The sequence below is a fragment of the Zingiber officinale genome, chromosome 5B, assembly GCF_018446385.1.
Source record: "Zingiber officinale cultivar Zhangliang chromosome 5B, Zo_v1.1, whole genome shotgun sequence".
NCBI classification, from domain to species: domain Eukaryota; kingdom Viridiplantae; phylum Streptophyta; class Magnoliopsida; order Zingiberales; family Zingiberaceae; genus Zingiber; species Zingiber officinale.
The window spans coordinates 275,723-287,252 of NC_055995.1; the positions used below are offsets into that span (position 1 = coordinate 275,723).

The 11,530-nt window shown below is 41.1% G+C and overlaps 2 protein-coding genes across 4 annotated transcripts; both read right to left on the minus strand.

Moving 5' to 3' along the window:
• Window positions 1-431: 431 nt before the first annotated feature.
• LOC121983785 (dnaJ protein homolog) lies at window positions 432-4,169 on the minus strand. The gene is made up of 6 exons (XM_042536399.1): window positions 3,860-4,169; window positions 2,482-2,647; window positions 1,659-1,797; window positions 1,293-1,569; window positions 986-1,184; window positions 432-886 (listed from the first exon to the last, which is right to left on the minus strand). Exons 1-6 carry the CDS (start codon window positions 4,007-4,009, stop codon window positions 564-566), a joined length of 1,254 nt encoding a protein of 417 aa, XP_042392333.1. The 5' UTR covers window positions 4,010-4,169; the 3' UTR covers window positions 432-563.
• A 1,489-nt stretch (window positions 4,170-5,658) lies between these two features.
• LOC121983787 (leucine-rich repeat receptor-like serine/threonine-protein kinase BAM1) lies at window positions 5,659-11,372 on the minus strand. 3 transcript variants are annotated; one of them, XR_006112709.1, is made up of 4 exons: window positions 8,747-11,372; window positions 6,611-7,081; window positions 6,086-6,447; window positions 5,659-5,931 (listed from the first exon to the last, which is right to left on the minus strand). XR_006112709.1 is itself a non-coding variant. In XM_042536401.1 (3 exons), exons 1-2 carry the CDS (start codon window positions 11,367-11,369, stop codon window positions 6,627-6,629), a joined length of 3,078 nt encoding a protein of 1,025 aa, XP_042392335.1. In that variant the 5' UTR covers window positions 11,370-11,372; the 3' UTR covers window positions 5,969-6,447; window positions 6,611-6,626. The 3 variants fall into 3 exon arrangements, 2 of the variants coding, with proteins under 2 accessions (XP_042392335.1, XP_042392334.1); XM_042536401.1 differs by lacking the exon at window positions 5,659-5,931 and having other exon boundaries at window positions 5,969-6,447; XM_042536400.1 differs by lacking the exon at window positions 5,659-5,931 and having other exon boundaries at window positions 6,028-7,081.
• Window positions 11,373-11,530: the final 158 nt, after the last annotated feature.

Genomic DNA, 11,530 nt, shown 5'->3' on the forward strand with positions numbered 1-11,530 from the left:
CTTCACCAATCTTTATTTATTTTATTAGTTATAAAAACTAAATTTTCAACATTTATAATATCAGAGCATTAGAGTATCCGTATCGCTGTTAATATTTCAATGTCATCAACGTTAATATCTACATGAATATACTATTTATTAATACGTTCAAAAAATTAAACTACTTTCAAGGAATAGAACCCGTTAAATGCTCGCACAATTGCTGTTTCTTATTCTTCAGCAAGATGGCATTCCGATGAGTTCGGTTGTATGTCTTTGCGGATCAAAGAATGGACCACTTCATTCATTGATTCATTTGAATAAATCCTATCTATTAAACAAGTAAGATCCATCCAAATAAACCGGCCGTTATTTGTGATCCATCTTCTGATCCGCAAAATACAAACTAAAGGATCCGGATCCTGTATCTATACTGGCATCGGCAGGCAAGATAATGATAAAAATTCAAATATGAAATTTGTTCGATCGATAAGTTTATTGTTAAACTACTTCAAAAGGATGACCATGATACTACTACTGGGCACACAACCAAACGTCGATAAAAGTTATATAGCTAATCAAGTTTATTGCTGGGCACACTGGACTCTCTGGCCGCCTCCATGGAGATCATCCTCATCCTCTTCGTAAGCTTCTTGCGCTTGCGCTTGCTTCCGTCGCATCTCCTCCTTCATGTTAACATCATGCAATATTGTCTCCTCGCATTCGTCGAGTTCCATGTCCATCAACTGAGACGCAGGCTTAGGAGGGAGAACCGCCTCGAGAGCTTTCGACTGAGCTGGTGCCAGTGAATCAGGGAAGTCGACAGTGAAGTGGATGTAGAGCTTTCCCTTCATGAAGGGCCTCTGGTGGATCGGCATGCCCTCATCATTTATTGCCTTGTTTTGATCTGTCCCAGAGATTTTTGGTTTCAGTGAGGAAGGCGGATAGATTGTTAATCAAACATGAAGCACACAAATAATGCAACAAGATAAGTAGGGATGCTTACCGGGCTTGACGACTTCCCCTGGGTTTGATTTGATAAGTAGCTGTCTACCGTCAAGGTGATTCAAAACAAACTGGAAACCACAAAGAGCCTCGGTCAGCGACAACGAATGTTCGTAAAAGAGATCTTCGCCCTTTCGCATGAATTTGGGATGTTCCTTTTGTTGGAGAACAAACACAATGTCTCCTGTGAGCGTATCAGGCTGCATGCAATTGCCCAACTTAAACGAACATATTTTGATAATCTAGTTCAAAAGGATATGTTTGGGAGAAAGGAGAGAGAGATAAAGGGGAACAAAAAATGAACATACAGCTTCGTCGGCCTCGCCGTGGAAGGAAATCTTCTGGCCATTTTGCATTCCTTTCTCAACTACAACCTCCAGCACTTTCTTCTCAGGGACAACCTTCTCGCCTTTGCAGTCTGAGCAGCGATCCTTCTCATTGATCCTCTCACCAGTTCCCTTGCATTCACTGCATGGATGCTGCATTTGCTGAATCATGCCAGGCCCCAGTTGGCGAATACTGACCTTCATACCTGAGCCACGACAGCCAGAGCATGTCATGGAAGCGCCAGATTTCGAACCCTTGCTGCATCGGTGCATATAACCAAATCATTACATAATAAACAATTAATTGTGACACAATCCATAACATACACAGAAAGGTAAGCAACTCACCCGTTGCACTTCCGGCAGATCACATTCCGTGAGAGTGACAATTTCTTTGAGGTTCCATTGTAAAGATCTTCTAAGGATACCTTGAGCGGATGGATGACATCCTCCCCTCTTCTCTGCCTTCGTCCTCTGCTGCTTCCTCCTTCACAATGATGACAAGATTAAGTTTTAGTCAACTTTAACAGAAAAAATGCTACCAACATGCTGATCGTCGCACTGATTGAACAAAGCTTGATAAATTAAAAATAAAGCTACCAGTTGATTTATTAGATACTTTAGAATGCTAAAGATTGATTTATGGAGTAGTTAGAACCCTTTGACATCATATTCCTAATTTAAATAATAGTGTCAAACATTTGGATCACTCGTATTGGATACTTGTGCTCAATCAATTCCGAACATCACAGCTCTAAAACAATTAACAGTATTGCCAACAGTATAAGATAAAAATATGTAGAAATTTTAATCCGTAATAGAATCATAAATGCAAACATGCAACATTTTATACCCAAAAAAAAAGAGCAACTCCATGGAAAACAGTCATGATTACTCAATCTCCTCTATTCAGGATAACACTAGTTCGGGCCACTTTTGTCAACCTAACAGATAAGTATGCCACAAGGCCCACAAACATATGGGTTTGTTGTACCAACTGAATGAAACTTGACAAATCTAAAAACAAAGTTAAGGGTTGGTTTATTGGATAAGTTAAAAGACAAAGGCAAACATCTAGATCAATAGCATACCCAATTCTAAATGACATAATTTGAAAAATTGAACAGTTTTGCAACAGTATTTGATATCATCAAACATATGAACTTCTTACCTCCAAAGGGACTGCCACCAAAGAAGGACTGGAATATATCAAATGGATCATGCCCCCCGCCTCCACCACTCATTCCCTCCTTTAAAGCATCTTCACCATATTGATCATAGATCTCACGTTTCTCAGGATCACTCAAAACTTCATAAGCCTGGGCCAATTCCTTGAACTGAAAGGGAAATAGATAATTTATCATATAATTGTGATTCCAAGAAACAGATAAGAAACAGACAATTTGCATCCATCAGTGATGGCGATTATACAACAAAGCCACCAAAAAACTAGGTACAACTACAAGCACTCATCAAAGCACACCAACAAAAAAAAGAGAAAGCATCATCAAAGCACTCATCATGGCACAACAACAAAAAAAAAGGAAACCTTCTGTTCCAAAAGTAAAAGATTAAACTTCTTTGGGAAAAAACAACTAAAGCAGGAGCTACTACAAAATAAGAATGACCTTCTTGATAATCAAGGGACCAACAGATTATTAGCCTTCCATCCCTAGAGTCTGCTTCCAAAGAGAGTAAATGTGAAGAATCAAAAGAAGACATCCAACACAATGAGATGATGACAAATCTACACCACACATCTCATGCACAGAATGGGCGTAACGTAAATCTACTGTTAAAATTCGCCAATGCCCATTTATACAAAATATGATAAACAAATATGAGTGTCTGTGAGAGAGTAATATATCGGAACTGTAATTTGCAAACAGAAATATAACCATAAAGAAAAAAATAGCTATAAAACGACTAATAGTGTCTTCTTCCAAAGAGCTCACAAAAAAAATCAGCAATGAAAAGAAGATTCCAACTCAATTAAAGAGAGACACACACATGTAAGGAAGTCAAACTACGCAAACAAAATAATAGAATCCCTTACGTTAGTAACAATAAAGAAAAGAAATGATTTTTTTTAGCTACAAAATGACTCATACTGTCAGCTTTCAAAGAGATGAAGATAAAGTGAACAATGAAACAACGCATCCAACGCAACGACACGATAACGGATCCACACGCCTCCAAGTTTTTGAATGAAAGTAACCTAAGTTTTTATGCAAATCTGATAGACAAAAAGAACACAAAAGTTGTAAAATTTCAGCATGGAAATCGGAATTAAAAACAGAACAATAGAATCTCTTTCTTCGAAAACCATAAAGAAAAAAAAGAAAAAAAAATGATTTCCAGCCAAAAAAACAGCTCGTATCTGAAAGAAAAGCAAACGCGTGACAGATCCAATGTAAGACGAACATTAAGCAACAAATCAATCGTAGACAATCGGGTGGGAAGGACGAACTAATGAGAGCAAACCCAGATTAAATGAACAACGACAACAGAAAAACATAGCCTATCAAAAAGGACATTCACTTCGGCACCTTCTCGGGGTCGCCGCCCTTGTCGGGGTGGTTCTTGATGGCAGCCTTCCGGTAGGCCTTCTTCAGATCATCCTGAGATGCGGTCTTGGGCACCCCCAAGGTCTCGTAGTAGCGAGTGTTGTCGCTCTTCTTCGGCGCCCTCCCGAACATCTCCGCGGCGGAACTTTACCCAATCGATCGGTAGCCCACAGATGCAAGGCGGAATCACCAGATCCCGTCTCTCCTCTCACGAAACGAGGCCCCGATCGAAGAGGGATCCGAAGACGAAAAGCCCTAGAAAGTGTGCGAGAGAAGGATTCGGTAATGCCTAGAGCGGCATTTATTGACGACCCTAAGCAAAGGGAAATTTGCATATACGCCCCTTATTGTGATGATATTAAAAATCGATTATTTGTAAAGGCCAGAAATTTCATAAAAGAATTTAAAATGCCAATTAAGGTTCAGTTTAGATTATGATCGGTTCGGTTTTATAGTAATTTAATATCAGCCATTAAAATAAATCGAAAACATTTATGACAGACTATCTAAAAGGTAGCATTCCTTAATTATAAGTTCTATTATTCTTATTATTACATCATAGCCCAAGAGACATTTTAGATTTCATTAAAGAACAGTAGATAATAGGTATCAAATAGACGTCCATTATTTTTTTCTTTCGAAAAATAAAAAAATTCCATCAAAATTTCATTGCATATTACTTATTCATACTCGTTGACTTTTCTCTTTTAAGTAACCCTGTGTTCCTTACACGAATAGGATGAACTTATAATAGACCCTCAAATAATTAGAATATAAAAGAAATTTTGTTTTTCAAAGAATATATGTCTATCAAAAATTAACCTCTTATTTCATTATAATAAATTTACTATTCTTTAATTAACTTGACAACCTACAAAGACAATAACCTACGAGAACATTCATATAGTAAAAAAGTGATTTACTCATTCAACACCTCGTCAAATATATTTCTAAGTTAAAAAGTAAATCATAAATATTTTCTAACCACACTACAGATGATAAGATATAAAAAAAAAATATATTCAGACATGTCGAATTTAATCTTAAAATTTTATATAATAATATTCTATATCGTAACCATCGCCTACGAGGAGACTCACGACTCTTATGTTATTGTGCATTCGGAACTTTCGATTCAGCTTCGAGCTTGTTTACGCGTTTACGCAAAGCATGACTACTTCAACCACAAAAAGACAGGTCAACGGGTCACATTTCAGTTGACTCCGTGGTACACCACAATAGTCAACGATAAGACGAATACTCACCTTCATTTAGCACTAGGGCGGAAAATAAGTCATATCATGAACAAGTTTAGCATTAGTTTTAATGAAAACTTATTTATGTATGTTCAATACACACAATATCATGTATTTATATTATTAATGTTCATAAATAACTTTTTGAACAATATTTTCATCAATAAAACTCTTGTTAATTTACTAAATAAATAAAAAAAATAAACTAAATAAATAAATCTATATTATCAAGCTCAATAACTAATAAAATAAATTTAAATCAAGAGTTCCATAATACTAAATGTATCAAACTCAAGCTAAAAAAAAAAAAAAAATTACACAATCATTTTAGCAGTTTAATTCATTTTAAGCTCCGATTATCTTATTTACAGGCTTACCTTTAGCACCAGCTGCCACCTCAAGAACCTGCCTGGGAAGTGAAGATTCATTACTTGCAAAAAAAAAAAAAAAAAAAATCCTTACTATGGTTTTTTGAGCATTTCAACATATTTATTATCTAAAAAATATTTTTATTTCAGCACCTATGAATTTACTACTATAAAACTTGATAAAAAAAATATTAAATATAAAATATTTTTATATAAATAAATTCTTTATAAACTTTTATTTCTGGCCCTAGTCCATTTGGTGTATCATGTAGTGAGAGTGTGAGACTGCATTTGGAGTGGATGCTGCCAAATTGCCCATTCTACACAAACTGTGCGCTGTTGCAGTCTTCTGCTATTTGTTTTTTTACTTCGTTGTATCTCTGTACCATGGCCTTTGCCTACGGGCACTACCTTCTTGGGACCATCTGCTCTAAACAAACAAACAAAAGGACAAAGTCACATTTCAATGATCAAATTAGCCAACTAATAAAATCTACCAATAAAATTTATATTTGTCTCCATCCACTACAAAATCTATTCTGTTTATTATATTCATATGAAAATGACTTGGTCAATAATCTCACCAAACTCTCCAAATGACTGGTTCCACCATTAAATACTCCAGGCTGCAACTATTCATGAACAGGTGAAGTAGATGGCCACCATACTACAGAGGGCAAGCTACAGAGCAAAGCTAAGCACGAACTTGCAGTATTTGAAAATGCCAATCAACTGTCCTTACTTCCATCAGACTGCATTTACAGAGGGGGCAGAGCTTGCTCTTCAGACTTCAGAGAGAGCATTTGATTCAAGATGATGGTAAAAGATGAATACGTTAACTCTCAGCACCCCTCAATCTGTTTCAGGACCAACACGGAGGAGGAGAGCATTTGATTCAAGAGTTCATGTGAGGGGGCGTTGCAGGATAGCCCAAAATCAGCTGCACCTGCAGACATTTACAGAAACAATAATGGAAGCAGTTGAGAGGGGAACCCAGTCACCCACCAAGATGACAAAGTGGATCACCAATGCAGCTGAACATCAGTCGTAGCAATTTACATCTAATTGAGAGAAGAAAAAAAAAAGTGGAAAATACTACTGGAGCAAACCCTTAATTCGACAGCACTAGATGCTAAGGAAATCTGATGGTGGTGAAGTGGAAGCTGGTAGTTGTTCTTGCTGCTGCTCTTCAGTTTCCATTTCCTTGGCTGGTGACTGTGAGGAGGCCCGATTGCCACTGGAGGAGTCTTCTCCTTGCTTCAGTGGAGGCTTTGGGAGCTCGCTGAGTATCTGGACTACCTCCCTCATTGTTGGTCGCTCGATGCTCTGCTCCTCCACGCAGAGCATAGCGACGTAGAAGACGTGCATCGACTCATGGATGGGAAGAGATGGAAGCCTTGGATCCAGGATTTTGATCACTTGTTCCTTGTCGGAGCCGGTCATCTTTCTAACCCATTGAACAATGTCTACTCCCTCGCCAAATTCACCAACGGGCTTTCTCCCGGTTACTAGTTCTAGAAGAACAACACCGAAACTGTAAACATCACTCTTCTCGTCCACCTTGAGGGTGTAGGCATACTCTGTGCACCAAATTCACATGATGAGAACAATATGGAAAATCTTCAATTGCAAACAGTCATAAATATCTGAATCAAATAACTATTAACTAAGGGGGCGTTTGGTTTAGGGGAATAGGAGTAGGGAATGGGAATGGGAATCATTGATTGTCATTGTTAATGTTTGGATTATAGGAATAGGAATGCAAATAAGGGAATGAATCCTTGAAATTGGGTAATAACTCATTCCCATGTACCTCCCCTTCAATGACTCATTACCCTATTTTCATCAATCAAAATATTCCCTTATTCCAAAAATACCCTTGACCTAAAACTAAAATTTTCTCCCTTAATATCAAATATCAAAATATATTTATTTATTTATTTTTTCTTTCATATCACTTCTCTCTCCTTGTTCTCTCTCATCATATTTTCTCTCTCATCATTTTATCATACACTTTCTCTCTCCTTAATCTCTCCTATCACACTCTCTTTCCTTTTTTTTCTCATCACACTTTCTCTCTCATCATACTTTTTCTCTCATCATACTTTCTCTCTACTCAATCTCTTCCATTGCACTCTCTTCCTTCTTTTTCTCTCATCATACTTTCTCTCTCATCATACTTTCTCTCTCCTCAATCTCTCTTGTCACACTCCCTCCTTTTTTCCCCTCAACACACTTTCTCTCTCATCATACTTTCTCTCTCTTTAATCTCTCCCATCACTCACTGTTCTCTTTTTTTCTCATCACATTTTCTCTCTCATCATACTTTCTCTCTCATCAATCACTCTCTCCTCATTTTTCACATTACATTTTCTCTCTCTTCATCCTCTCCCATCATACTTTCTCTCACATCATATTTGCTCTCTCATCTTCTCTCATCATGCTCTCTCCTATCACACTCTTTTTTCTCATTTTCTCTCAGCACACTTTCTCTCTCTTCATTCTTTCTCATCACACTTTCTCTCTCATGAGACTTTCTCTCTCATCATTCTCTTTCATCATATTTTTCTCTCACATTCATCTTTCTCTCACATCTAATTTTTTTCTCTTATTTTCTTTTAAGGGTAAAAAAGGAAATTTTGATTTATTCCGATAGAAAATATGTAACTAACCAAACATTGCTTTTAAGAGTGATATCCATGCTCATACCCATTCCCATTCCACAATACAATGATTCCCATTCCGATTCCTATTCCTAGGAAAGAACCAAACGCCCCCTAACATCATGTCAGATTAGCTTTGCTCTCCTAAAAGGCAATTTAGCAACACGAATTAAACACTGGCAGATTCAGAGAACACACGACCACCATGTCTATTTAGAAACAGTACATCAATAACATAAAAAAATATATCTAAGGTTTTTTAAGTCAGTCTCAGATTACTTATCAATCAAGTAGAGGTTAGTCACTAATATCTCATGCAAGTTATTCATGCCATGTCAAATTAACTCTGCTCTAGCGTAAAAGGAAGAGCATAGGAAAAAAATACATATATCAGGTGGAACAACAAGTAGGCATTTAAGTTGGTTTCAGCTAGTTCAGCAACAATAGGTATAAAAAGTGTCTAATAGCATTAGGATTTGAAGCATGATGAAATTTGAGACAGAAGTGAGCTAGACATTATTTACCAACACCATAGCCATGGAAACATAACAATAGATTGAATCTCAGGGTAAGGAAGAAAACCTGGAGCAATGTAACCATAAGAACCAGCAATGGCTGACATGCACTCGGAGGTGCCTGAGGTCTGCAAGAACTTGGCAAGTCCAAAGTCGGCCACATGAGCATCAAAGTTGGAACCCAAGAGGATGTTGTTGGATTTGACGTCTCGATGGAGGATCAATGGCGAGCAATCATGGTGGAGATAGCAAAGACCCTTTGCTGCCTCTACGGCAATCTTATACCTTGTATCCCAGTGCAAATGCCCACCTTTCTTGCCATGGAGAACCTCCCCAAGGCTGCCATTAGGCATATACTCATACACCAAAAGATTAGTCTCATGGTTGGAGCAAAAGCCCAACAGCCTCACAATGTGCCGGTGGCGAATCCTTCCAAGAGTCTGAATCTCTGCATTGAATCCATGATCATGTGATGATCCTCGGCTCATCGCCAGAAGCCTCTTAACTGCTACTTGTTTGCCATCAGGCATGACACCCTTGTAAACTATTCCAGCCCCTCCTTTGCCTATTATGTTCTCCTCCTTCAAGCAGTTCAGCACATCGTCGGATGTGAAATCCAGCCGCTGAAAGGTGGTGAACTTCCATGCACGGGCATTGTTAGCCTTCTTCAAAGACCGGGCCTTAACAATGGCCGCAATGGCGAAGACAAAAGAGCAGATAAGGACGCTGATGACTAGCAAAAACTTGAAGGATGCCGAGAGGGCTCCTTTGGCACGAGCAGGGTGCAAGATCCCTGACTGGCACGGGCCAAGATAAGGGCCACATAGATCTGGATTACTGATGAAGGAAGTGGCATTGAAGTAGCTAAACTGGCCGGTGCTCGGGACGACACCGGAGAGGTTGTTGTAGGAGAAATCCACAGCCGTCAAGCTTTGCATTGACGAGATGGCGGCTGGAATTTGGCCCTCGAGATGATTCCTCGACAAGTTGAGGTAGTTCAAGATCCGCATGTCTGCAATCTCGGCCGGAACATCGCCGGAGAGTTCGTTTCTACTAAGATCCATAAATGTCAGAAGCTGACACTTGGTAATTTGCGGCGCAATAGAGCCCGAGAACCGGTTCCCGCTGAGATCCAGTTTCGAGAGTTGCTGAAGCTTCCCGATCTCGGGCGGGATGCTGCCGATAAAAAAGTTCTGGTTCAACAGCAACTTCTGAAGGCCGGGGAAGTTCCCAATAGACGGAGGCAAGGGGTCAGTTAGACGGTTGTTCGAGAGGCAAATTTGACCGAGAGTAGGAGAGATCGAAGAGTTGCCGGTGTTGGGAAACCCGCCGGAGAGAAGATTGCCTTGGAACTCCACCTGAGACAGATTCGGCAAGGTAAATAGGCCCTGGGGGATGGTTCCATTGAGGTAGTTCTCCCCCATTCTGATGCGGCTCAAGGATTCGCAGCGGCCAAGGGAGTCCGGAATCGGACCGAAGAGAAAGTTACTGAGGGCGATCAATGTCTCAAGCTTGTTGCCGTAGCAAAGGTCCGAAGGTAGCGCACCAGTGAGCTTGTTCGACGAAAAGTCGAGGAGCTGAAGGTGCCCGTTCGTACCAAGCCGTCGAGGGATGCTTCCGGTAAAGTTGTTTTCCCACACCTGGAGCACCTCGAGCTGGGGGAGGTCCCCGACGAACTCCGGGATGGCACCGAAGAGCTTGTTACGGAAGAGGTTGAGGAGGGTGAGGTTGCTGAGCTCGGCAAAACTCGGAGGAATCTCTCCCGTGAGGGCATTGTTGGAGAGGTCGAGGGACTTGAGGCTCTTCAGTCGCCCAAACTCCAGCGGGATCTCGCCGGAAAGGCCATTCACCTGGAGGAAGAGGCTATCCAGGCTCTGGAGGTTGCCAATCTCGGGCGGGATGCGGCCGGAGAGACCGCAGTTTCCGGCATCGAAGCGGACGAGTGAAGAGAGGTTGCCGATCTCCGCCGGGAGGCTGCCCTCGTAGCTATTGTAGTAGCCGATGTAGAGCTCGCGTAGCGCAGAGAGGTTGCCGATCTCCGAGGGAATAGGGCCACTGAGCTCGTTGCCGGAGAGCGCAAGGTACTTGAGGAACATCCAGCTGCCGTACTCCTGCGGAATAGAACCGGAGAAATAGTTGCCCCCAAGGTGGATGTGACGGAGCTGGGACATAGCCGCCGCCGCAGGGGGAAGCGGCCCGGTGAGGTTATTGTTGTAGAGGTCGAGGACGCGGAGCCGCGCGAGGCGGCCGAGGGCCGGTGGAAACGATCCGTTGAAAATGTTGTTGGAGAGGTTGAGGTAACGAAGGGAGGTAAGGAAGGAGAGCTCCGGAGGAATGGCGCCGGAGAAGGAGTTGCCGGCGACGGAAAGGTGAAAGAGGAAGCGGAGGCGGCCGACAGCCGGGGGGAGGAGTCCAGAGAGGTTTCTTCCAGACAGATCGAGAGCGACGACTGAGCCTCTGCTATCGCAGGTGACGCACGACCAGGAGCAGTGGTTGGTGGCGTTGCCCCAGGCGGCGAGCGCGACTGCGCCAGAATCGGCAAGGCCGGTTTTGATGGAAAGCAGAGCGCTGTGGTCCTCCGCGTAGCCTCCTCCGGCAGTCGCCGTGAAAGGCGGGAGGAGGAGGAGGAGGATGTGGCAGCCGACGCAGAAGAGGTCCATCTCTCTCTCTCCTCTCTCTCTCTCTCTCATCCCAGTGACGATTTAAATAGACCTCCATTTTACAGATAAATCCACGTATTTATGATAATATTTGGAGAGAAAAAGTTTTACTATACTCCCTATATTTTACTTTTTTTATTTTGAACCGAATAGTTTATAATATTATATTTTAATTATCAAGTCTTTATCCA